The 27994-nt window shown below is 44.2% G+C and overlaps 1 protein-coding gene across 1 annotated transcript in view; it reads right to left on the bottom strand.

The window, feature by feature from the left end:
* Positions 1–27994, bottom strand: part of ZMYND8 (zinc finger MYND-type containing 8) — a 39244-nt gene that overhangs the window by 9096 nt on the left and 2154 nt on the right. Inside the window, exons 2-11 of the mRNA XM_080354664.1 lie at positions 20073–20143; positions 13577–13725; positions 9324–9542; positions 8385–8498; positions 6451–6543; positions 5266–5353; positions 4589–4644; positions 4285–4362; positions 3494–3609; positions 1938–2419 (exon numbers count right to left, since the gene is read on the bottom strand). Of these exons, the coding sequence (XP_080210790.1) occupies positions 1938–2419; positions 3494–3609; positions 4285–4362; positions 4589–4644; positions 5266–5353; positions 6451–6543; positions 8385–8498; positions 9324–9542; positions 13577–13725; positions 20073–20097 (1420 nt within the window). The 5' untranslated portion in view covers positions 20098–20143. The remainder of the gene's footprint in view (positions 1–1937; positions 2420–3493; positions 3610–4284; positions 4363–4588; positions 4645–5265; positions 5354–6450; positions 6544–8384; positions 8499–9323; positions 9543–13576; positions 13726–20072; positions 20144–27994) is intronic.

The following is a 27994-nucleotide window of genomic DNA, read 5'->3' as shown; positions in this document are numbered from 1 at the left end:
TCAACACTGTGTTGTACTTCCACTGTAACCTACAACTAACCCTTTCATTTTAGTCTAATAAAAAAAAGAAATTGTAAGGAAAATAACATTATTGCAGGGATATAGTTGGGCCAAATGTGGGCTTACCCTCAAGACCCTCAGTTTGCAGCGACAGAAAGTATCTAGCTTTCAAAATGCAGTTATTTTAGATGGTACCAAATTCTGACACGCTAAATTGCTATGTATTTTTATCCATGTAAAGAAACAAACATAGAAAACACCACCTACCCCATTTTTAGCTACATTAACAGAGAATTAGAAGTACAAATCATAGTAAGTTTAATCAGTACAGCTGAAGATCAGCAACCTAATGTCTTGGATATTCTAATTTATACAGAGTTGAAGCAAAGTTGTATGCTCAGCCTTTAAAATGCCCATGAAATTATGTTTCAAAAACTGTCTAGAAGGTGAAGGACTAGTTTCTGTCTGTTAAATCTCGGCTTAACATCATCCTGAACTCACTACTGGGCCTTCTTCTTCCTCAGAGCATCCAGGATTGTCCGCATGTTTCAGATTCCTAAATGGTCACAATATTGTTTCCAAGTTATTTTCTACACATCACTCAAAATATACAACAGGGGCATCCAGACAGAGCTGCTCTTGTCTAAGGACAGTGCAGTCATCCTGCCTGAATCACTTTCTCAGCAAGCAGGTAATGCAGCTTACATCTGAGCAGAAACAAAGGTGGCTGTTACAGCAGTCGGGTCTGTAACCACCTCCAGGGGGATCCGGGGCACCGGTGGCTCCGGTCCGACCGCTGCTGGGCCCGCTCCAGCGCTCCCGCGCACGGACGGGGCAGCAGGGCGGGAGGACGAGCCAGAGCTGCGGCAGTAACCGAGCATGCAGGCTCTGCGACACCACCTGCCACCTCCCCTTGTCTTCACCTGACTGTCCGTTACTGTCTCTGCTACTACAAAGAAATAAGAATGCGGCGTAAGAAAGCTTTACGTTTTAAGACACAAACCAGTACCTGTTAGCTACACCTTATGTATAAGAGCTGTACACACATATATAATGAAAAGTTACATATAAAATGAATTATTCCTTTTGACATGTTTCAAGTATTTTCATATATTTAAATTCACGTGGTTACTTTGTTATCACTTTCTTAAGACGGACAGGATCACATCACGAGACACTTCTGTACCTACAGGTAGTTTCACAGCCTGGCCTTTATTGGCTAGAAATAATAGAATGATAATAAATAAATAGCAGCATTTTATCTACAAATTGCAACACAGCATATTGATTTAGTTTCCATACAAAGACTTCCTTTCACCAAACCCAAAGTTTTACAACACTCACGTTATTAATATACTGCATCGTTTCTTTCAGATATTGAGGAACTTTATGGATTAAAAGCCGAAGATAAAGTAGTCCGCTCGAGTGCCACAGACTTAGCCACGATTTGGTCTTGGACTCCATTCTAAGTCTGAGAAGTGCACATTCTGTATTCTGCACTCCTTTTTATGCACTCTGCCCGTGGAACTCTAGTTTTCTCATATTTTAGCCACTCAGTTGGGAACACTACAAATTAAGCTCATTGCCTTGAAAAAGAGCTATCAAATTTTAAACAGAATATCTCCTAATCGTTACAATTCTAACTCTTTTTGTATTTACTTCCACTCTCCATTCATTTTGATAGTTACAGCTATTTTCTCCTATTTAAACTGAAGGGTTCTAGTGACTTTTCAAGATTATTTATTCCTTCCTTCTCAAAGTGACAGAGAGGACTGTTATTTCTCACTTGTCATACTGAAAGTTAAACACATCTATTTGCTTTCTAACATTTCTTCGCAAAATGAGTCATAATACAGTCTGTCTTTAAAAAGTCCATGGAGTAAAACTAGTGCATCAACCAAATGCAAAGTCCTTTACCCCACCTCTTTTTTTTTTACCTGTGTTCTTCTCAATAAAGTCCATGGATTCTTCACTGGCACTAAAATGACTGGAAGTTGCCTTTTTCTCTGCGTCCTGTTCGACGTCAGATCCAGTGTGAACGGAGGAGTTTGTGCTCATGGGCGACCGCGGCATGTCTGTCAGGGAGATCCTGCGACCGGTGCCGCTGCTCAGCATCGACTTGCTCATTAGGATCTTGGGCGACGCCGTCATGTCAAAGTTCAGTTTGATTTTCTCTTGTTTGTCTGTCTTTGCAGTTCCAGCAGTTGGGTTTGCAGGGTCTAATAACATTTGGTATTGATTGTTGGGAGTATATGGTGTCCGGAAAGGTGCGTAATTAAATACTCCGAATCTTCTACGAATGTTATCAACATAAACCTCCATTTCTTGCATTGCACTATTGAAGATGCTTTTAGTCTTTTTCACAGAAAAAGGAATTTCTTTAGACATGAGGTAGCAATTATTTATTGGAACCCAGGCCCTATATACAAAACAGAAAAACAGAAGATAATATAGCCACGTTTCACACTGCGGACTGACAAGGGCAACTCGTGCACGTACTGATTTATTTTAGTCTAATCGTGAAGATACGCACACCACAGATCATTTGAAAGGAACACCTCTACTTATTTAATAGTTCGGTGCTTAGTTTTGGCAAATAAGTAAATTGCATAGTTTAGATTATCAGTAGCTTATTTTCCTTTACCCACTAACACATAAAACATGAATAAAACCTGGTCAAATATGACTGAATATTCCTAATGAAACGGTCTGTAACTGTAAGATCACCACGGCTAAGCAGCCTTTCTGCCTGCCAGAGTGAGCAGAAAACCACACAAAGCAGGTCAGGAGAAGAAGAGTTCCCGTACCCATTCTCAAAAATACTGCAAGGGGGATCAAACTTCCCAATGCCAGGGAAAGTTCTATCAACAAGCACTGAACAGATTTGATTTGTCATTAAATACGGCAGACTCTAAAACCGCGTCTTCCAAGATACTGAAATATCAGGAACTTTGACTTCATTATTTCACAGCCCTGTACAGGTGGGGTTTTGTCTGGTGGTTGGTTTTTTACAGCACACGATTTTGTAACTGTATATACTTTTATCCTCAGTTCATGACACATCAGCTCACGTTCATCATGGCTTTCTCCACCTAAGCCGGTGGTTCACGAGTACAGGGAACGTAACTCCTCTCAGAGCAAAACTGGCATTTTCAACAGACATTATATTTGCTAGATTTTTTAAATCTACATTTGTGTATTTATTCCCATAGTGTTTAGACAACATAAAGAACTTTATTGGCCTCTTCCACCTTTAAGAACTACAGTTCTCTGCAGCACAAAACCAGACACACAAATTAACTTACATATATAATCTCAGCGAGTATGCATTAATCTTACAAGCATGACTTATACCCTACAGACATCATGTAAGAAACTAAAACTGTATACGTTACAGTACTATACAGTTTATTAGGGTCAAGATTTAAAAACTCTAAGAGCCCAGAATGACAAGAACTTTGAAAGCACAGACATCCTTGGGTTAAATTCCCACCTGTCGTGTTGGCCAAAGAAACGGGCGTCAACCTGCCCGTCTTTATCCCTCAGTGCTTTAGCAGGCCAGAATGGAAAGCCTTTGAGTTTAGCCCAGACCAAAGGGTGGGGATTGCTCTAGAGGAAGAGATAAAGTACACAGTCAGAAAATAAAAGCAGTATTACCATCTTATCTGACACACAACATGATTTTTAAATTGTATGTATTACTTAGATTCAATGAAGATCGAATATGGACAAGGCACTTCCCAATACAAGATTCTATTTCACTATACAGTTGATATATACGTAATAAATCCTGAGAGGACAAAGTAATAAAATAAAATTTAAAATAAATACATAAAGCCTTAAGTATCTCAATTAAATACGTCGCAGTTGCACTTTTTTATTCATTTATTTTTGATTAGTCCCCTCCAAGTCCGCAGCATAACACAGCCCAGCAGAGAACTGGAGGGATTACACAGAGCCCCAGGGTATCAGGGAAGGGACACTGGAAAGCTCATCCAGTGCAATCCCCCCATGGAGCAGGAACACCCAGATGAGGTTACACAGGAAGGTGTCCAGGCGGGTTGGAATGTCTGCACAGAAGGAGACTCCACAACCCCCTGGGCAGCCTGGGCCAGGCTCTGCACCCTCACCGGGAACAAGTTTCTTCTCCAATTTAAGTGGAACCTTTTGTGTTCCAGTTTGAACCCATTGCCCCTTGTCCTGTCCTGGGTTGTGACCGAGAACGGCTGAGATGAGAACGGCTAGTTTCATGTATTAGCCAGACTACTATAATTCTTAACTTACACAAGGCTCACAAAACCAATTTTCTCGTTTTTGGCAAGCAGCTAAATAACATTCCGGACATACTTCAATTTCATTCATCTGAAAAGAAAACGCAAACAGTTATCAAACAGCTTAATTCGAGTCCAAAGTGTCATGAGTACTATGATGTTAGCCTGTCTTGTTTGCTAGCACCATTTTTCCACAAATGTGTGGTCACACGTCCACATTTCCTTGCTGTGAAATCAACACTGACAGACACCCATCTTTGCATGAAATGAAACACTTTAAAAACACGGAACAATTAAGCTAATTGGGGCACACATACCTCATGCTCACAGATTTTGATGATGACTTTTGCTGTTTGTGTCAATTTGTGATTTCCTGGAGGAAACAATAAATTGCTTTAACCAAGAAAATTTTTATGCTAGAATTATGATAAAATCAACAGTTTGAAGATTTAAAAGTTAACATTAAAGACGAAAGAGAACATCTAAAAAGATTATTTACAACACGTACATATAAAACCTATAAACGTTTAAACTACTTGTTTGCAAAAGCAGAAGGTGAGTGCTCCTCTCCCAGCACCACGGTGGCGACCTCCCGTGCCCCTCGGCAGGCCCGGCGCAGGGCGCCCAGCACCCGCGCACGCCGGCGCTGAGCCACACGCTGCGCCATCCGCTCCGCTCCGTCCCTCAAAAGTGCCGCACAACGCGGAACACCAAAGCAACGTGGGGGTTGGAACCAGATGAACTTTAAGGTCCTTTCCAACCCAAACCGTTCTTTTACTCTAACTTAATGAGCAAGTGACAGCATGGACTGTATCTGGTCTTCAAGTTTTATGTATGCCAGTTGCTAAAGAAAAATCTGTTGTGTTGAAGCATTACGGTCATTAACAGGCAGATACTTTCAGCATTTGCCAACTAGGAGTTTACAAATTGCTCTATGTCTTTAACTATTTCAAAGTTTCATATTTGAGGACACTAAGAACATTTTAATACTTACCGCCATTGTAAATAATGCAGTTGTGCAAAATCCATTTGGCATCAGCCAAAAATGCTTCAGTGCAACCGTACATTTTCTTTTTAACATTCTGTAAAGAAAAAAAGAGTGAATCAGGGAACAGAAATGAGTGAAGTGACAGCTTGTTCCTGAACATTGTTCCCTATCAGTCCTACAATTAATAAAGCTGACTACTTATTTACTGTAAGCCTTATGATTCTAAATACTTAAGAATCTGTCCAATTCAGGGTGTCTTTTTGATCGTCCTGAGAATGTATGAACTATCTAAATTAACTCTAAGTAATGAATTATTTAGATCAGCGTCTTTAACACTTCTCAAAAAAGGCATTCATTTCCTCAGTGCTACATTCAATATCTCTTCAGAAAACAGAGTCCTTGGTTTCTTCTACTAACATATTATCGCTTATTTTTTAGTTTTTACAAGACCCAGAACAAATTGTTCATCATAGTACATAAGACATTTGACATTTCAGTCTACTCCAGTCATTCGATTTGACAAAACCAGTCACACGGCTTTGTTGTACCTTTATACCCCAAAGATATCAACCCCCCTGGAAGGACATGCAGAAAGCCCTGGCTGCCTCTTCCTCTGCAACGCCTCGTTCTTCACCAGGCACTGCTGAACAGAGAGCTGCTTCATGATCGGAAACTTCTAAACTGTTAATAACCCAGAATACGAAAGGCCCACCATCCACCTCTTGACTGTGTCTTTTTTCTTCCACACCCCATGTGCAGTGGAGACTGTTGAACGGTCAGTAAAATGAGCCTGGAATGAGCCCTGGACATACACTCAAACGGTCCCAAATTAATGGACCGGTGGGCCATTACCAGCTCACAAACACGAGGGTCAAATGCGAACTCTGGTTAATGAAGTCTGCCCACAGCATCACTCCTGGAATCGGATGAATTTATACAGGAGGTCATCAGTGTGAGCTTGTCTTTTTCGTACTGTTTTTCCTGAGCATTTGTTACTCGACAAGACAAAATACTGGACCGAGGCAGTTGGCATGTGATTGTTTTTAAGCTGTAACTGAACTCGCATTTATAATTACAAGAAAAAAAAGCATCAAAATAATTTCAAGAAACCTCTATCCCGCTCACATCCCGCGCTCCAGAAATCTTAATGAGAGCAATCAAACTAAGGAACTCCCTTAGCATCGTACAAACCTTCTCTAATGTACAAAGGTCCATTGGATGAAAGATATATTCTGCATAATCTGGGTGCTGATCCAGTGAAACTGGCTTTTGAAATGGTTCTGTCTGTCAGGGGAAAAAAACACATTGTTTACTGATACTGAACAGTTTCATCAATAACATGATGCCCATTCTTCTTCTCATCCCACTTCCAACTGGGACGTCAGAGAAAATTCTTTAAAGGTAGTTATAACGTTTTGTGAAGGAATAAAGTACTGGCAGAACAAGATGAACTAAAAGGTCTCATTTAACTGATTTTTCATATGCTGGAAGTCATGAATTGCAGAAGTTGTATGTTTCATAAAACGTACTGTTGTTATTTACAGTAGGGTTTTGTCCTGGTTTTGTTAAAAAACAAGTTTCTCTTTCAGTGAATTTTGTCTGTCAGCTAAAGCCTTCATATTAACTGCATTTTCCTGGAGAACCAGACACATGTTTTGGTAAAACCTAGCAATGGAATGCAAACTTATTGATAAGCATGGATGGACATCTCGCGAGAGGGGCGACGAGAAACAACTGACCAACTGTGTATAACATTCCATTCACGTGAATACTTCATATAAAATGGGAGATCATGAGGATCTCGGCCCTTCTTTTCCCTTTTTTTTTTCCCTATGGCCGACATTAGGAGAGGGCCTTGCTAGTCGTCCCTGCGAACTGAGGCCTAGTGAGAGACTGAACCCAGCTCCGGTTGGCTGTGGAGTCTAATCCAGGACTTTGGGTGCCGGCTCTGCAGGTGCTGAGACTTTCAAGATTGGTTTTGTATATTTTGTATTATTTTCTCTATTCTTATTAGTAGCATTAGTAAAACATCTTTAATTTTTTCCAACTCTCTTCTCTCTGTCCTTCTTTTTTCCTCCCAATCGCCTGTCCTGAGTGGGAAAGGGGAGAGGGAGGGGCAAAAGGGGGAAGTAGGGGGGAGAGGGGGTTAACAATACGTCTGCCAGGGTTTTATTGTCACCCCGCAATCTTAACCCTCGACAGGTTTATTTGTGGAGCATCAGAGGAGGCTCAACAGATTTTTAGCAGAATTAAGACACTAAATTTCGAATTCACTCCACTCGCAATTCCTTCTTTTTCAGACTCCCGTGAGAAGCGGAACTTCCAGAACAATGGTGGCTTGGTAACGCAAACACATTCAGACTTTCATCAGTGGGACTGTGATTCTTCAAAACCAGCCAAATAAAGTACTCAGGTACCAAAACAACAGGTCATCAGTAAAATGTCTAAAGGGCAAAATATCTCAAGAGCATTCGTTAGACATTAGCTTTCTAACCACGTTCTCAAAACACTTTGTGATTTCAATATAAACACACACTGACACTTTGCTACTGAAAAGGAGCATTTAAAGCCTCTAATGGCTCCGTCTAATCTGATACTATTTACCCCTCCACAGTAAAAAGATTCCAAGAGGCAAAATCCATCAGTACTTAAGAGTAACCTTCCCAAAAAATGCCAGTACTGTTCTGCTAAAATACTTACAGAGAGGGCAGAGCTGCAGAAAGCCCCAGGTTCTGCACATCTGGTTTTCCCAACATATTTTACTATAACATTGCAAGCACAGGCTCCCTCCCTGCTCCTTTAACTTATATACAGGAATAGGAAGGCAGCAGGAATTATGACAACCCTTGGTAACCCATCACATCATATTTTGATTTACTGTTATCTTCACTATACCTACTGAAACTCCATCCAGAAGTTACATCAAGAAGCTACACTTCTGATGCACTCCAAGACAGTCTGTACAGCCGAAGCTGATCTGTCTGTACTAGAGGTGGCAGACAGCCCAGAAGCTGACATACACCATCGGATAAAACAAACTAGGTTCATAATCCACAAAAGAAAGCAAACCCAGGATTATGACAAACATATGATCCAAGCATTAAAAATACCAAAGTCCTCCTTACCCCTGGCTGTTTCATTTTCTGTAGTGCAAACTTCAGCAAATATGATAGCTGTTCGATGGTGAGCATTGTCATAGCTTTACTCTGTGTTTCTATGCATTCCGCGACTGTGATTTTCTAAAAGTCAAGAGTAAAAAATATTTCATCAGTGAACATTTCTAGGTGAATTCTTCTCCACCGAAACATTCTAGCAGTCAAATGAAAGACAGTGACCATCCTATACGAAAGCAAACATTTCTGACAAGGTAGCACAAGTACTTCAGTGGTTATTTTACTTGTTTTTGTTCTGGGTATGTTAACCAAAAAAAAAAATAAAGGGAAAAGACCAGAAAATTATCCATCGTCTTCGAGATCACGCAAAGTGAACGTGCAAGTACTGAAAATTCCCAAATACAATGCAGGTTACAGCAACGAGAACAAGTGAGGAGGTCACCTGGACTCTAATACAGTAAGTGGTCAAAAAAACCCATGCAATAAACCAATTTACTTTTATTAAAGATACTTTGATGCTAAGTATTCTTTCCCCAGAACCATTAGAGAGGAATAATTACATTTCCTGGGCCCTGCAGGAAGGAGCAGTGACAGAACAGCCCCGTTCCGCAGGCGCTGCAGTGCCGCGCTCCGCTCGGCCGCTCGGCCCGCGGGAGGCAGCGCAGGTTGAGCCAGCGGAAACTGCGGGATGTTTTCAGAACCAGAGGTGCCTGTGGGGACCGCTTTTGAAACGGTGCCTTCTCCACAGGCCGAGACACAAGGAATTTGAAGCCTTTGAGGCAAACAACCCAAAGTGGTGAAGCAGCAGGGGATGCCTCCTCTTCTGTACAAATTGTTCTGGAACCTTTACCAAGAGGCAACATAGGAACAAACCAGAAACATTTCAGAATGCAAAAATGCTGCTTGTATTTCACAAACAAGAAAGAAATCCATTCCTTATATCAAACTAACCTCACATTCTGGGCAAAACCAATCCCCCTCTGGTTCGGCTGTCAGTTTCAGACACTTAGCATGATAAACCCGAGGGCAGAGTTCGCAGCAGAGGACTTGGCCTTCCCGATGACAAACCCAGCAATAGAAATCATTCCGTCCATCCTGTGGTACAACATCAACAGGGTCTGTGGTGAGTGGCTGCTTCATATAGTAAAACGGACCATGTCTTAGTTCTGACTGAAATGTAGGCAAGAAAAACAGGTTTGGTTTCAAAACAAATTTGCATTTTTTCAAATTACAATATTCATAATATATAAGCAAACAGCACTTTACAGAGTTTGATTAACATTTATGCAAGCACAGTATCTTATTCATCGCGTAAAATCATTCACAAAGAGGTTTACTTCTTATTCAGATGTCAAATGCCAGTTACACTCAAGACTGAAAATAAACTTTTGTGGGAAGTGAGGGCATCGAGTGCAAGGCATGCGAGCCAGCTAAGTCACGGAACGCTTTCGACTTCAAGAAAGAAGTATTGCTATAGAAGCTATTAGGTCCTCTAAACTCGGAATTCCATGAGGCTGTGCAAGCTAAATACCAAGAATTTAGAGGTGGCTAAACCTGCGACAACTGAAGAAGTTAGTCCTGAAACAAGAAGCTGACCACCATGCAAAACTGTCCTTGGTTGCAGCAGTTCACAGCTTTACAACGAAGCCAGAGTCAGTGCTGATTTCATTAATAGGGCAGACTGTACAGCAGGGTGACAAAGGAGCAAGTTTACATCCCGAACAGCCGCCTGCGCTACAGGAGCAGAACACTGGGACAGATCTGATCCACCAAGGAAATGCACATCAGAATTCCACACTCACAATCTCCGCTGGTTTGCCTGCACTAGGAAACAGCATTAACTTCGCAAACTGCATGAACTGGTCTTTCACTTGAGTCCCAGGCAGCTCAATGATGACACAGCTGATGTCAAAACACAAGAAGCAAAGAGTCGGGGGTCCCCAGATACCTCAAGTTTATTAGATCTGCTTTGAAGAGCTGCTAACATGTACTGGAAAAGCACATTCCAGTCACTAATGACACGGAACTCAAGTGCTCTGCTTGGAATTACTATAGGGGTCGTTTGCTAAGGGGGCCTGGAGAGGAACAGTCTTGACTCTGAGGCACTTTATTTACCGTGATTTTTTTGTTTGAAGTAAACCCATTTGCACATGACATTACTTGTAACTATTCAAATGCTTGTAGTTTGCAGAACCTATTTGTCTGGTTCTCAGGTAGTTTTGCACCATTTAGGCATCTGCGAGTTCTTAGACCTTGAACTGTCACATGCTGGTGTGACTCACAGAACAGTGCAACCATCTGCACGTTCCTTCTATCTTTGCAGCATACGATACAAAATTAGGTCATCAATTAATGTCACCAGAAGCCACCAGCATGCCAGCCTGGACCGTGGTATTTCTAGATTTCTGAAGTTACAAAGGTCAAGGTCTAATCACTTGCATGAATACAGGACCTTCAAGGTCACACTAGATGATGCAGAAGGGACAACCCAGCTGAAGACATTACATCTCAAAAGACACACCAGAGAGATCTGATCTGCAGTTATCCAACACTGCATCGTATTTCAGGCAAAGAAAGGATGTTACCTACAAACATTCCCAAAGCATTCTGCTACCTATAATTTCACTCAAATTCCTATAAGTTTAGGTGGTTTTCATTTTCTATGCTACAGATGATACAACTACTAAAAAGATACGTTGTTCTTCTGTACTTGCTATATACACATATTTAACCATCTAATATGACAAGATTGTCAGAAGGAAGGTTCTATAAGATGCTGGGGAATGAGAGGGACAGCAGAAGGGACGCAGGGGCGGACAGAAAGGCGGCACAGCCGGGCGGGTCGCAGCGTGCGGGGCAGGAGCGGGGGCGTTCGCAGCCGTGTGCGCCGCGGCTGCGAGACCCAGAGCTCAGCGCGCCCGCGGAGACGCGCCTGCGGCACCTCCTCGGCTGCGCGAAAAGGAAATCGCCAGAGGAATTGAATACATTCTTACTCTGAAGTAACTAGTAAATTCAAGCTCATATAGGTCATAGCTTGTTTTAAAGTCTTTATTAATTTTACTAAGACCTGTAGAATGACATAGAAAAATGGAAGAAGAGACAAAAGTATTTTGGTACTGTTTGATAGTGAAAAAGATCACTGTTTATACTCAGTTTAAATTCATATTGAAGCTAGTAGTAAAACAAGCTGCCAATTTCAATCAGATTAGAGCTGACCAATTAAGTGTCAGAAGTTCTGATTGTCTTAGCTACACCCTACAATTCCATAATACTGTGCTTGTATCTCAGCACTTTAAATACCTGTTGGCACTATTCTGAAGATGTGCTACTGCATCCACAACATGTAATCTGAAGCTTCGTGTAACTCTAACCTTAGTGACGGTATCTCAAGATACTCAAATATTACAAAACCCCTTGTAATGTAGACTGTGAAGCTGGAGGTGTGCAGCGGTGCTGTCACACCGAGTGGACCTCTCCAGCCAGCAGAGCCACAGCTCCCAGCTACACTGCACTTGGAACTCAACCGGAGAGCAAAACAAGCACCCGCGTGCTCAGCCCAGCTCTGCTGAGCAGTGAGAGAACCTTTAGCAGCTCCTGCTGCCGTTCAGAGCACAGCCTTGCCCCTGCTTCGGGAACAACAGTCTCCAAGCATGCCCACTTCCAATCTGACAGGCAAGACAAAATTAAATGGAAAACAACTTGTGAAAGCTAAACAAAACTGAATAGATGATGTTTTCTTGCTAACGTGCAACAAATACAGCAAAATCAGCATGTCTGATTGCTTTTCTCCATCAGATATACAACTTTATTCTATCCTGTAACATTTCAGGCCTGAAATACCTGGAAAATAGAAAAGGTTTTACTGAGGGGAATTTATGAAGTCCAACAGCTGCAATTGTGTTTTCACATATATTTTTAAACACATGAATAAAAAGTGGAAATGAACACCCTAAGCTTCAGTTCCGCTGTTCATCAAGCTGTCTGCGCTGTGCAGGTAAAGGCTCAGACTTCAGCGGGGCGGCATCTCCCCAGTGAACGTCCAGGATGCAGAGAATCATACAGCCCGAAGCTCTCTAGAAGCCACGCTGGCCACAGTAACTACCGCGAGCATCCCTACACACGCTATTACCAGACCGCCCAACTATCCCCAGATAAAATATGCTTGACACTGTAAGACTGTTCTCTAGCGAGGCCTGACGCATCCACACTCCTTGTTCCAGGACAACCGCAGCGATCGGGAATTTCATTTTCTTTCTTAACCTATGCAATTGTATCAGGATAATATTTAATGTGGATACTGTTACACCACGAAAAAAGTGCTTTAAATCCTCAGGACTTAATCCTGTGTTTATATGACTCTGGCAAAAAACACTGGTACACAAAGGCACTTTGAAAGATACACAGCTGTCATTATTAAATCAGGTAAGGAGTTATTTCAGTAAGGCTAAGGACTGCTTTCATGTGATCTCCTCCAAGATGATACAGGTGCTCTCCAGCATTTGCTGTTCAATATGCTTCATGTAGTTTTTTCACTTGCATCATACAATGAATCACAAATTGCCAAAGTCTTCTGGAGTCAAGTTCTTCCAAGAACTACAACAAGTGCTTTAAATCCAGTATTCAGAAGACACCGAAGGTGAACTTTGAAGAATGAAGGCAGACAAGTACTCCCGGGGGGACCCTTTGACTGCTGGAGCCGGGTCGCAGGGACGCTGCCCCGCGGCCCAGCGGAGCAGAGTGAGTCTGCACAGCGCCAGGGAAGGAGCTGGGCTCCTGTCCATAGCTGGCAGCAGGACCGACAGCAGAAGATGGACTTCCACTGACATTATGAGATCTTCCGTAATTTAGGATAGCGTGCTGCTGGATGTTTTCTTTTAATGGTTTTAATTAATAACAGGTATTATTGTCGTGGTTATTTTTATTGTTCTATTCCTTCATAATCCTTTTGTTCAAAATTGCATCTCATCAGCTTTATGAAATCAAAACCCGGGACACAGGTGGCCCTTCTAATACAGATGTAAAACAAAAGAACGCCCGAATCCCACTTACAATGCTAACTCCTACACACACTGCATTCAAACACCAGCATCCACCTCCTCGAGCACAACCACGGAGCTTCCTAAGGGGAGAGAGCTCGTGAACAGCTGCCTCTACATCCATCACGGTTTCATATTTTAGCACAACAAGACCATGACTCCTCCTACCTGCTCTTTGTTAGTACTGTTCAATAGACCAGGTTTCTTTTTCTTTTTGATAGGGCTTGTCGACGCCTCCTGTGGTGAGTGGCCGTTGGAGGAATGTGGAGGGCTGGGAAACTTCCTTTTTTGTGCCGTGCGTTCAGCGGAGCCGGGATCTAGAACAGACACAAACAACATGGCTGAAGGGAGCACGGACCGAAAACACGCCAACAAGTTCACGGTTTCTCACTCACACTCCTGCACTTCTCTCTTGAGTTTTGAGTCTGTGATTTTGCATTCTTAGCATTATTTCGAAATCGCATTTCCAGTGCAAGTGAAAAAATAGACACCTAAAATAACTTCAGATTCTCATTCAGAGCTACCCGGTCTTACATTACCAGGTTGTTATGATTAATTGCGACACTGCCAAGGTTGCACAAGCACCTCTGAGTGCTCAGGGAGAAAACGAGCTAACCGGAGCTTCCCCTACAGTTGAACATCTTTGCCTCGGTGACTGCAGCTCCCAGGAGACAGACTACAGCGTACGCAAAGCCTAAAGCAGCTTCATTTCACACTTCAGGACGATTTTGGAAGTTCAGCTTTATGTGACGGTAACACAGTTTTTACGCAGACAAACTATGATAGTGACTTACTACAATTTAGCTTAGAAAAAGCTATTAAAACAAAAAAGAGTATGTTGTTACTGTACATCAGGGATCTTATCTTGCTGCAGCATATGGAGCACAGACCACAACCATATTTTCTATATTCTATACGTTGCCGAGTGCTATCCTGCAAGCATTCAACAGCAACAGTCCCTGACAACGAATGGAGAAGTCTCATCTTTCTCAATGGAAGCAGCTGCCAACTCAGAAAACATACAAAAGTGAAATGTTGTTTCCCCTGCTTTTCTCATGATAATCAAATGTAAGTCTTCCTGAAAACAAGTAACACCAACATGCCTTACTGTGAGAACACAGCATAAAGTGCTCAGTACCAAGGCTTCTTATAGCTCCGCATGTCCTCTTTTCCATATACCTTTTTAAAAATCAATTTTAAAACTTGCTTAAGCTAAATGCAAAGTAATTCCAGACTAACACCATAGTGAAGTGGGGCCCAGAGATGTATTTCTATGTATCTCATCACACTTGCATTAGTTTCTCTACCAATAAGGCCTTAACAAGACCTGAAATCCACAGCACGTAACACACGTTCCTTCCCTCCCCTTTCTCCAGCACTGTTATTTGGCCACCCAGGGAGCGAGATGGTTTAGATAACTGATACGGCCAAAACGAGCAAAAACCTCAAAAATTCATTTCGGCTGAATCACCAGAGCAACGAGTCTCAAAGTTAACTGTGCCGATATGAAGACAGCGGCTGGAAACGTGGCTGACGTGGGTCCTTGGCGCTGCACCCCGGCGCGGCGACGGAAGCCAGGTGAGACTGTACGGCATGACCTTCAGATTCGACCCCACACAAAGGCCAGGGAAACAAAACAAAAGCCTTCCCAAATAGCATGGAAATTACAACATAAAAGCTTTTTACTGTTGGGAAAGAATGACCCTTTTTTGAGCTGCTGTGGAAGGGAATAAAAGGTTTGCTTTTCAAAATAAAGCACAGAAAATTAAAAAAATTATCCTTATCTTAACTCCATCAAGTTTACCAGCCTTGCATGAGCTGTACGAAGCGGTAAGAGCTGCCGCTGTAGAAAAGAACTCTCCTGGAAACGTTCAGAAAGTGAAAAGCAGGAAACTCAGGAACATGTTTGTCTAAACAGTAGGAAAGAAAAAAGGCAGCTTTTCAACATGAGCTGTTGCACGGTGAAATCAGCAGCCCTTTTGTCTTCCAGGAGCCAGAAACAGCGATGTATGGTTTCAACAAAAGCGTTAGTTTAGTCTTCCAGGAACAGTGTTAGATATCAGCAAATCGAGCCTTAGTTACACCAATAGGACTTTCCTGGGATGTAAGCAGGCGTTCGATATCTCAATGTAGGTGGGTCAAATACGCAAAATTCTGAACAACATTTCCAATTAGAAACCTAGTTGATTACTCTGTGTAAGTCAGACACTCTGGAGAAGTGTCACTACTTCTGCTGACATTAGTTCCCAGCCCCATGCTAACCCTTTTATTATAAACAAATAGTTCTGCCAGCATTTGGTGAACCAGATCAAGGAATTAAATGAGATGAAATGTAATGCAACAAAAGAACAAAAATTTAATGAAGAATTAATTTGCTGGCTGTAAGAAACAGCCAGGCTGGCTTACAAAAGAAGGCAGCGTGAGCGAAGGCACAAGAACTGAAAGGTGACTGAAGAGTGCTTGAGCTGTCATCACCCACAGAACGTGGGACCTTCCGAAGGAACCAGACGGGCCCTGACAGCCCGATCCCGTGGAGATGTCCCTGCCCACTGCGGGGCGGCTGGACTAATGACCTTTAGGTGTTATACGATGCTGTGGAAAACAGCAAACTGACGTCCGCCTTGACGGTCACTTCTCCCTTCCTCCTCCTGCTCAGAGCTCTGAACGCATGTACTTTAAATGGTGTTGAGGGACATCAGTGAAGATTTCTGAAAAAGGAACACTACCTCCATTGTCAGCATTATTACAGTCTGATTTGATAGAACAGGCTTCAATTAATTATTTATATGGATTCCAGAACCGTGAGGTCTCACAGTTATATGTATTATACTGCGTGGTTGCTAGCAGATTTATGATTTGTAAAATCCATTACCTATACTGCTATAGCAAGCTTAATTATCTTCAAAATGTTTAACAAAATCATGGATAAATCTGTTAGAACTTACACTAAACTCTGAGGCATTTTAATCTTATGCCAGATTCTGCAATACGATGATGCAGTTGCAATCAACCACTAAAGCCCTATTTACATTCCAGAAACTTCAACTGATGCAATTAACTCAATCCAGTTGCTTAATGTAATAAATAGCAGAGGTTAGCCACGGTTGCGTAAATCCTGATGAACTCCTACTCCATTACAATTTCACACAAGTACAAAAAGACATTGTTACATGTTTCCTCGCTGTAGGACTTTGGAAGATAAAGACGCGCTTCCCAACGGCTTGCGGTACAGGAGATGAACGGTGTTTGCGAGCGCCCCAGCCCCTGCGGAACCCCTGCGGGACACCAAGGGCCCTGCACCAGGGGTGAAGACCTCGGGCTGCGCCACCATTCACTGGAGGAATCTCACATTTCCTTTCACATTGGAGAGAGAAACTCATCGCCATGTGATTAAATACTTGGTGTCACTGCACAAAAAGTTGATACACAATGTACTATTATGAAACTGCTACAAAATATATAATGTATTATGGAAATCTCATTTTGTTAGTCATTTTGCATTTACATTTGTAATACCCACACATTTTGTCACTGAGAGAAGCCCCTCAGACCAAAGCCTTCGACACAAAACTGCAATAGTGCAAAAGCTGTTGAAGTCAGAACTCTCAGCATTAAGCAGTAGTGTCTCAGTATATGATTCCATGACAAGTTAAGACCATCTAATGACTGTCACTGATAGCGGCAAGTCCGCTCCCAGCAACGACATCTGTCCAGCGCCCTGGTAACCTGGTTCAGGGAGACAAGCAAGAAGAAAACTGCTTCTATACCCAAGTCCTCAACTGCCTCACAAGAGGACTGGCCAAGAGCCAGCACGGATGTCAGGGCATACAAGGGGTGTACGGCTGGTGACGGGGCGGCAGTCCAAGTGCTCCGTTTGCCTGGTCACCAGGCAGGCAGCGGTTACAGTGCCAGCCAAGACACAGGAAACCTACGTGGAAGCCCATCTGCCGCCACAGCCAACGCCTCGTGGCAGGTAAGGACAACAAACGAGCAGAAAACTGACCTGGAATTGAAAAAAAAGATTAAAAAATAAAAAAATTCCAGGTTAACAGGATGCAAAAGCCCAGTGCAGAGTTCACTGCTGGCCAGAGAGAACAAGAGTAAGTGGAAACAGAATTGCACCAAGCAATTAAGCTGGTTTTGCTGCTCTGGAATCACAACCTGGAAATAATCAGAAAATTCTCCAGAAAGCCTTACAAGCCCCATCTTGAAATATTTAATAAACATGGTTAAAAAGTAGGTCATAGGGCTGGAACAGAAATATAACAAGATGTTTCTGTCAGACATGTTAATGTATCATATGCAGAAGACAAAATATTATAATAATCTAATCCATTGCCTTTCTTGTTCGCTAAATGGCCACCCTCCGCTGACTCCATTTTGTGTTTTTGGACTCCTTTCGTTCTCTGTCAGCTGTCATTTCCCATCTCCAGTTCTCAGATGCCCTCCTGTTCTGATCAGGAGAGCAGTACATTTTAGAAACTCATATTTAGTGAAGCTGTACATGCACGGCTCATAAGCAGATCTAAATTATAACTGCCACAGCAACCTCCTCCTCTTCCCGTCCCCACCTCCCCAGGCCTGTCCCACAGCTCTGCGCAGGCACTTGTGTGTAATAGCAGGGTCAATCGGTTCACGATTCAGAAAAAAACTGATACTACAAAAAGGATCAATTTCCAGTGAGATCAGTCACCCGATACAGCTCACGGTGCAACAGCACAATCGTCAGGGTCAGCCTAACGAGAAAGGTAGAAAACCGCAGCTGGAGCTGAGCACACAGGGCTGCGCAGCTCTGACCACGGCTGCAGACCTGCTCTTACGTGTCACATAATAAAGCATAAATAAGAACTGTTAGCTATGGTTTTAAGCTCCATCACCGCCCAACCCTACCCACATGCTGGCCAACAAAGCTCCAACACCCCTGCACCCAGCGCCGTGTCCCCGCGCTCTCCCGCGCGCCAGCCTGGCAGCCCAGCCAGCGCGCTAGGCCAGGAGCAAGCCCCCATGTCCTACGGTCCAGCTCCTGCCAGCCCGGGCACGGAAGGAAGCGGATAGAACTGCTGCATCGAGCAGTCTGACCAGCTTAGGCTGCTTTGAAACCACCATCTTACTTAAACTGATTCAAAGGCTCTGTTAACACCCTTGTTACAGATTAAACAATGCATGTTTCAGCTTAGCTTAAACTGAACTGCAATTGATTTATAGCCATTAAAATTAAACCGCTTACAACAAAACAAGAATGTTCATGAAGAACATCAGGCTAATTGGTTTTAAAGCAACTGAATTTATTTTCCTACAGCTTTCTTTAGACATGGTCCACACGAGCTGCACAAGCTGCAGCAGCCCTAGTTCAGCTGGGAACTCGCAGCACATCGGCCGCTCCAGCGCAAGCGTGAGGTGACACAGAACACTGACTGAGCTCCGGCACGGGCCGCTCGGACCAGCAAAAACCCAAACCAACCGAGCAACGCTCTAGGCTTCCCTTAAGGGTTTGTCTATATAGGGCAAATTTCCTCATCTACATCCTTTCTAAAACACACAAAGGAAGATTCTGAACCAGATTAATGTTACAAGAGGAAACACTGTGACCACTGTCCCACCAGCTCAGAGGCCTGCTGCACTTCCTAACCTTGGGCCGAGTGTGACAGGAGCTCTAAAACCCTGCTCCGTGACCTTGCTGCTGCAGAAACGCTGCACTGAACTAGCAGAGAAACTCACCTCAATCCAAGTAACTGGAGGCCAGAAAGAGTATTTCGAGCAGCCCTATGATATGGACAGCTCTTGGACTGAGAGATGACATTTATGGTGCTTTTACTTTCTCTGCAAAACTACATATTCAACTAGTATAAAGTTCTACCACTAATTCATAGATCAGGTTGGGAATACAACAAAGCAAGATGGCTTACGGGCAAGTCTCGAGGCTTCCTTACAACCACTTTGCTCACTGGAAAAAATATACACCTGTAAGGGTTTTATAACCATGTCTTCTTTCCAAGTTACCTCACTAAAAACAAGGGAATGCAGATGATCTGTGCCATGCTTTCAAGACAATTGCATCTGCACACTCAGAGTTAACTAGACTTATGGCCCCTGTAGTAGAAATGTGATTAATAAGTAGGTATGTGCCAGAATTTTTAAAGGATGGTAGTGACCATTGCTGCTCCTTTACAGAAACAGCTTTCCAGTAAAGTGAGCGGCAAAGCCAGCTGCGAGTACAAAAGGAGATGGACAGACAGCTGGCAGTCAGTTGCAAAGAACTGGAGTAAACACCATGTCAAGTATTCTGATTGAAGGGCATTTCTGCCCCCCACTCCAAATCACAGAATCACAGAGCGTCAGGGGTAGGAAGGGACGTGCTGGAAACAGCTCTTCCTGTTGTCCTTGGCCCCTCTCGCCAGGTTTAATTCTGAGGAGGCCTCGGCTTTCCCAGCTGCCTCCTGCACCCCCTGACCACAGCCTGATATTCTCCCAGCTGGCCAGCCCCCCCTTCCGTGATCAGAAACCCTCCTCTTCCACCTGAGCACACCCAGCACTCCCTGGTTAACCACGCAGGTCTCCTGGCTCCCTTCCTTGCCTTCCCACCTGTAGATCACACAGTTTCAATATCCTGGTTTACAAATATTTGTGTGTTGTAGAACATAAATGAAATATTCCTCTTACTCACCTTTGGATCGAGTGGAGATATCCATCCCCTCCACCACCTCCTGCTCTGCCTTTATTTCCTCTTCAGCCAAGCTGCAGGATTCAAAAAGGTGAATGAGAATAGTTACAGATTTTATTATTCCCATGTCTACTTTCATGTATAGAAGTTCAACATAACACTGTCAAATACAATGATATTAACACTTCTGATGAAATGAAAGGTTTGCTGTGTAAAGAAACAATCCAGGCACACGTGTATTCTGCATGGTACCGATTCTTACTAATGAGAGTCTTGTAATCATAAACTGAAGATTATGTCTCTGCATGTATAAACTGTATGTGACAGATGAACGGGAGTCCTGTTCCTTGTAGCTCCTAATCTAAGGCCTCTATAAACTGTGTGTACACGTGCCTTCTAACGTTTAAACACTCGCCAGCATCAACGAAGAGACGAGCTGAATAACTGATTTAGCAACACGGAATAGCTTGCAAATTAGAAGGAAACATGCAATTTTTACAACTTAGATAAATAATTTCAATTCTTTTGAAACTAGACTATATAACAGCAAACCAAATATTTGTAATTTATTGGCAATACAATTCCACCAATTATTAACTATAATAAAGGCTAATCAGAACAGAGTTCTTACTACCATTCAACCAATTTTACACAGACAGTTTTAATTAATTCCAGGTAGGATTAAATGATTAAGTCGATGACAAACTATACGTGACTTGCTGACATTCTACTTTCTCACAGTGATGCCATACCTCAATTAATTTGGCTAGTTAAGTCAGTTTGGGGTAGGAAGTGAGAGGAAAAAGAACCAGAATTAATATTGAGTTATACACCATTTTTGGAGATCTGACTATCAAAATAAGAGATTAAAGAAAACATGTTGAAGCAAGCCCAAATTCAACATGTCAGGCGAATGAGGTTATGTGCCTGAAGCAGGTATCAGAGTTGTCCTTTAACACCACCAGAGCACAAGAGCCGAGCAGGATGCAGATCTCTCCCTCTGCAGCGACAAGTTACTGTCCAGTCTGTTAACGTAAGTGGCTGCTGAGGGCAGTGTACACCGACACGGACAGTGCACACCGACACGGACAGTGCACACCGACACGGACAGTGCACACCGACACGGCAGACTGTGAACCGCGGCTGCTGCGGACAGTGCACACCGACACGGCAGACTGTGAGCCACGGCTGCTGCGGACAGTGTACACCGACACGGCAGACTGTGAGCCGCGGCTGCTGCGGACAGTGCACACCGACACGGCAGACTGTGCGCCGCGGCTGCTGCGGACAGTGCACACCGACACGGCAGACTGTGAACCGCGGCTGCTGCGGACAGTGCACACCGACACGGCAGACTGTGCGCCGCGGCTGCTGCGGACAGTGCACACCGACACGGCAGACTGTGCACCGCGGCTGCTGCGGACAGTGCACACCGACACGGCAGACTGTGAACCGCGGCTGCTGCGGACAGTGTACACCGACACGGCAGACTGTGAACCGCGGCTGCTGCGGACAGTGCACACCGACACGGCAGACTGTGAACCGTGGCTGCTGCGGACAGTGCACACCGACACGGCAGATTGTGCGCCGCGGCTGCTGCGGACAGTGCACACCGACACGGCAGATTGTGCGCCGCGGCTGCTGCGGACAGTGCACACCGACACGGCAGACTGTGAGCCGCGGCTGCTGCGGACAGTGTACACCGACACGGCAGACTGTGAACCGCGGCTGCTGCAGACAGTGCACACCGACACGGCAGACTGTGCGCCGCGGCTGCTGCGGACAGTGCACACCGACACGGCAGACTATGCACCGCGGCTGCTGCGGACAGTGCACACCGACACGGCAGACTGTGAACCGCGGCTGCTGCGGACAGTGCACACCGACACGGCAGACTGTGAACCGCGGCTGCTGCGGACAGTGCACACCGACACGGCAGACTGTGAACCGCGGCTGCTGCGGACAGTGCACACCGACACGGCAGACTGTGCACCGCGGCTGCTGCGGACAGTGCACACCGACACGGCAGACTGTGCACCGCGGCTGCTGCGGACAGTGCACACCGACACGGCAGACTGTGCACCGCGGCTGCTGCGGACAGTGCACACCAACACGGCAGACTGTGCACCGCGGCTGCTGCGGACAGTGTACACTGACACGGACAGTGCACACCGACAGGGCAGACTGTGCACCATGGCTGCTGCGGAGGGGATGCAGCGTCCACCCGGCCACCCCGCTGCAGGGACCGCTGCTCCTACAGTGGAAGCCCAGAGGACGGCCAGAGACCTTTGCTTTAGTCGCTGCGGTTAAATCTGCCCAGGCCGGCTGATCAGCACTCGGAAACTACTCTGAGGACTTGGTTACATTTCTTTCAGAGAAACTCTTTGGCCTGACAAACAGTTTATGTTAGCGGGAGTTTTGTTACTGGTATAAGTTAAAACAGCTTCCTAAACAAAGGAAAACTTACCAGAAGGACTTTTCAGTCTGATATTTGTCAAAGCTACTTTTAACCAACTATCAGCTACTGGGGAGTTGAGTTGCAATTCCCTTCACACTTCTAAACAGGACAGTTATGTCAGCAAAAATTTTAAACACAAATTAACCAAGCTCAGTGTATGGAAGAGCCACAGCTGAGAAGATCTGTGAATTCCAGAAATCATTATTCTTTACATGTCTTCTGTATATAGCAATAATTTACAAATTAAGCTCTTTAAAGCTGTAAAACAGTGAAGAAGAGTTCTATTCTGTCGGCATCCAACCTCCCAGCTCATGGACTACGCTGTTAATTTCATCAGCAAGGAAATCACCCATGTGATCAGAATTATGATAAATGTGTAGCACAGCTGACTGCAGCACAATGCTTCTCAGATTTATTTTGCATGGGCAGATCAAATGCATAACATAGCTGACCATACTCCAATGCTCACCGATTTACTGTGCATGGGCAGGTCAATTATACTGCACATTTGTGACACCCCTTCCCAGGGGCCTCCAGCAAAGAGGAGCTGGCGTGGTGTTGCAGACACCAAAACATTTCATGCACCACTTGCCTCTGTCCGTTCTCTTTCTTAAGCAATGGAACGAGATGGGCTCACAGGATGGGCTCCTTGTTCTCTTCCCATGTTGCATTGGTTTTTTTCCTTCCTCTCCCCCATTACAAAATCCAATTTCAGTATCACCAAACTGTAATAAAATCCATATTTTTAAAACATCTTGTATATATGATTGATAATGCGCAGAGGTAACCATGTAATAATACACTAGTTCTGTCAAAAGTGAAGTAATTTGACAGTACACATTACCTGGTTCTAAAATATAAATCCAGTTTCAGCCACAGATTGGCATATACACGTTGTTACGAGACTAGGGCTGAAGTCCCAAGATCATTTTACGCAGGCTGCTACTAAGGGGAATGGTTTCACCAATCCCTAACTTCATGTTCCAGAAATCACGTTCATTTTAACTGCAGGTCTGTGACCCAGCTCACCGTGCAGCTGGATGGCCAGAAGAACAGGAATTGGGAGTGCGCACGTGGGCAGGGGGAAGGCAGTACCGAACTTTCAGCAGTAGCTTACACCTAAGTTATATTAAAGCAGGCACAACATGCCAGACTCATTCATGTCCATCAGGTGGCATTTTCTTCAAATCACAACCTCAGGGGAACATGATACAACAAGAAAGACACAGGAGTTGCTACAAGTCAGTATTAAAAGACAGGGCTGTGCAGGAGCCCTGGCTGAGAAGCACCCGTGCCAGCCCCAGCAGCCCCAGCAGCCCCGCAGGGGCAGGGGCAGGGACAGGGACGGGACAGGGGCAGGGGCAGGGACAGGGGCAGGGGCAGGGACAGGGGCAGGGACGGGACAGGGGCAGGGACGGGACAGGGGCAGGGGCAGGGGCAGGGGCAGGGGCAGGGGCAGGGGCAGGGGCAGGGGCAGGGACAGGGGCAGGGACAGGGGCAGGGGCAGGGACAGGGGCAGGGGCAGGGACAGGGACGGGACAGGGACGGGACAGGGGCAGGGGCAGGGGCAGGGGCAGGGGCAGGGGCAGGGGCAGGGACAGGGGCAGGGACAGGGGCAGGGGCAGGGACAGGGACGGGACAGGGGCAGGGGCAGGGGCAGGGGCAGGGGCAGGGGCAGGGGCAGGGACAGGGACAGGGACAGGGGCAGGGGCAGGGGCAGGGACAGGGGCAGGGACAGGGGCAGGGACGGGACAGGGACAGGGGCAGGGACAGGGGCAGGGGCAGGCGGCTTCCTCAGCCCGGCACCCCTCTCTCCACACCTAACCAGTTTAATTTATGAAACGCAGCCAGTTTCCTCCATCGCCTTTTCGAGTGTTCTTTCAATAGATCTACTGAGACAAGAAGAACATTCCTCATAAGCTGTTCCAAGATGAACAAAGTATCTTGTCTTGACACATCTCTGGGCAATCAGACGAGGTGCCTGAAGACAGCGTTCCCAAGGATTTGAATATAAATGAACAATCCAAACCGCGTTCCCCAGTGACACAGAGGTTCTTCGCTTCCCTCAGCAATGCAGGTGCCTTTATCCGACACACACATGCACACTATGTGTCATCACAACTAAACCAAAATTCAGCAACTATCTACTGTACTATGAGAACTGAGCCTTACAGGAACAGACTGCACCTCCATATTCTCTACTATAATTAATCTTGCTCCACCATTTAAGGGCACAAACACTTCAGTCTGTAAGAAAATCGCTGAGATTGTTCTAAAAGAAATGAAAACCTTGCGGGGGAAGTGGAACAGTTAATAAGCGTGCTCGGGGAAGACGTCCACAGCCTCCAGACCACCTCCCGTTGTTCTGTTTGCCGTCAGGTTTTATGGCTTGCACAACACGCCATTGTCTGGATGTGGTGATGACCGCAGTGCTCATCTTTAACACTCAAGTTTGTAAATACACGCTAGCAATTCACATAAAGTTTACAGCAACTTTCTAAAGCTGACAGATCTTTCCGCCTTTGCGCCTTCCATCAATATGAGCAATATTCTGAAAATGTTTTATAAAGCACAAACTTCCAAACCCAAACTTTTCATTAGCAAAAGTTTTCAAATTAAATAATTCAAGAAAAACATGTCTTTAATGACAGGTACCTTAATGTTACCACAACAACCATAACAAAAACCTAAAAGCAGCACCAAAATAGTTATAAACAAGCATTTAGTTCTCCGGAAGCAATAACAGTGTGATCAAGAGAGCATTCTTTTGGCAATTCATTTTTGCAGGGCTTGGAGCTGTCACTGCAGACAGCACGCGTTGCTGTCACGTATGTGCTGCCAGTGTGCTGCTCTGGGGCTGCACATCACAACCGACACTGGCACACACTCAGTTAAGGACCTGGATGAACACAATAAGGACCGTATGCCATTCTGAAAGCTATTCCTATTTCCTCATTAAGGTGAATGAACAGAGGAACATATTTTAAGAACACAACTGAAATTTAAGCTTTGCCAGTTTCACTGTCAATTGCCTAGAACACCAATTAATTATTTAAAACTTCCCTAGTTATATTGACAAAACTTACAAAAAAATTTGTTTTCCAAAATGTTGAACTAATTTGTTCCATACAAATGATTTGAGCAGGTCTGAATGAGGGTAAAGGGGTGGACGTTGTCCCCTGGGGACAGCTGGGAACGGGAGGAAAAAAACAAGGACTGCAGACACACAGGATTCATTGATACTTATGTAAAAATGCAAAGAGATCAGCTGCCTCATTTTTCAGTATGTTTTCTATGAAACTGACGACAGTGTGGGGTTTTTACATAAGACTCAGTTTTTAACATTTCAGAGCAGTACACAAACCCTGACTTTTCTGCTTCAGAAGATCATTCCTGTTCCAGCAGCTCGCACCTGAGAAACGCACCTCTACCCCAACATCCAAAGCTGCTCGGAGCCCTGTTAACTACAAACAGCAATTAAAAAGTTGCAGATGAACTACTGCACCTTGACATGTAACCAAGAAAAACTGACAGATCTGGAAAACCACTCGAAACAGCTAATGCCCACATTCACAACCTAGATCTGCATCAGGGAAAAACACATTCACTTAAAACCAAGACCTGTATATTTATGGAATTCATTTTTCCTTTTAATTAAGAGAAAGCAAAACAAAAAAGCCCTGATTTAAGACTACAAGCACTAAAACTGAATTTCACCCTTAAGAGAATGCCTGCCTCTCCCATACCACATTTGTGAGTAGCAATTCTAAATAATTATTTCAAAAAACTGCATTCAACGAAAATTTGAAAAAAATATTTGCATGCCATTGCTGAATAAATAGCAGCTTTGTATAAGCACTCACCTAGAACAGTCTCTTACTCATCGGTAGCTATGCTATTTATGCAGGACTCTTAAAATGGCGTCTGACAGCACTGCACTGCCTCATTCCTGAACTGGAGCTAAAATGGTAGCAGTTTACTCAACAACAGAGCCTCCTGCTCCGGCAGCAGTGCCACACTCGAACCAAGCACCAAGCATCAGAAATGGTGAAGTATGACAAAAAGACACCTGACATCCAAATGTTTCACTAAAAAGGCACAAGACAGGGCGTTTTGTGAAGTCACAGGTTACTAAGGAAATCACTCAATTTTAGACTCGCTCTCCAGTTTGAGCGCCCCAGATCTTACATTTCCTTCTCCAGAATTCCCTGCAAAATGCTCAATTTGTATTAAGCAATTAACATACACAAAATGCTTGTTCCAATATTTACACATAGCAATGTTTAAGCTAGTTACCTCTGATAACAAGTAAAGTAAATATACACATACATATTTAATTTAAAGAACATTTAGGTTCTTTTCAAAACCGTGTACTTATTCAATGTGCATTCAAAATATCTCCACAGAAGAGAAGATCGGGGCAGGAGGGAGGTCCTTGGTGTCACACCGCTGTCTTTAAGACTACAAGCTGTAGATCTCAGGCCCGAGCACGGCACCCAGAGGAGTTATAGATTTCAGATGCTAAAAACATGATTTGAGAACAATCATGTTTGCAATTAAGGATGTGACATCCTGCTACAGCACGGGTTTAGTCTCACAGCATGAAACTCAGATGCCATGACAGCTGGCAACAAAGGGTTAACGTAAGAATGGCAGAAAACTTTTACCAAACAAATAAAACTTAGTTCTTCTACAGCTATTTCTAAATTAGACTTTAACCCATTAATAGAGACATGTTTATTAATATAAATGTACTTAAAATACTTTCCAGATACAATTTAAAAGGCCAAGCGTAATGGCCTACCATGAAGACGGTCAGTCCCTCCTTGCAGACACTCAGAGCCAGCCTGCTGCTGCTCAGGGCTGGCAGGCAATAAGCAAATCGAACCTCTTCTAACAGGCCGAAATTCACCATAATGTGATTCATGTGCCCATGGGAAAGATACTAGTGATGCACAACTAACAAAACTTGAGAACTGCTGTGTGCTGCATTCTGCACGGGCAAAGGTTGCGGTCAGCTTCCAAGACAGTGAAATTAATACCCCGAATTCCAGGCAGGAGAACTTCTACTGAGGTTTATCAACCTTCAACCAGTTATGCTGGAGTGGCACCATTACCACAGAAAACTGACCGTGACCTACCACTTTTCAGCTACTGGATCCATATGCCAAATACACTTGAAAACAAAGTAAAGAGGGTAATTTTTTTTTAAAAAGGCAAAAGTGATATCACAAAATAGAAGACAGATCAGGAAAATGAACAAATTGAAGTTTGTAGACACTGATACAATAGGCTAAATTTGTAATCTCATCTACCTATTTCTGATTTTTGAGCATGAATTTCCTTTCATCGCATGCTTCCTTAGGAGCAATGTAGGTTTTCCCCCACATTGCAATATTCCTGCCTGATGGGGGGGGACAAAGTTACACTTGGAGTGGTTCATACACTGCATTTTCCTCATTCTCGC

This window comes from Nesoenas mayeri, assembly GCF_963082525.1.
Source record: "Nesoenas mayeri genome assembly, chromosome: 16".
NCBI classification, from domain to species: domain Eukaryota; kingdom Metazoa; phylum Chordata; class Aves; order Columbiformes; family Columbidae; genus Nesoenas; species Nesoenas mayeri.
The sequence above is the reverse complement of the archived record's forward strand: the minus strand, read 5'-3'. Positions and strand labels throughout refer to the sequence as shown.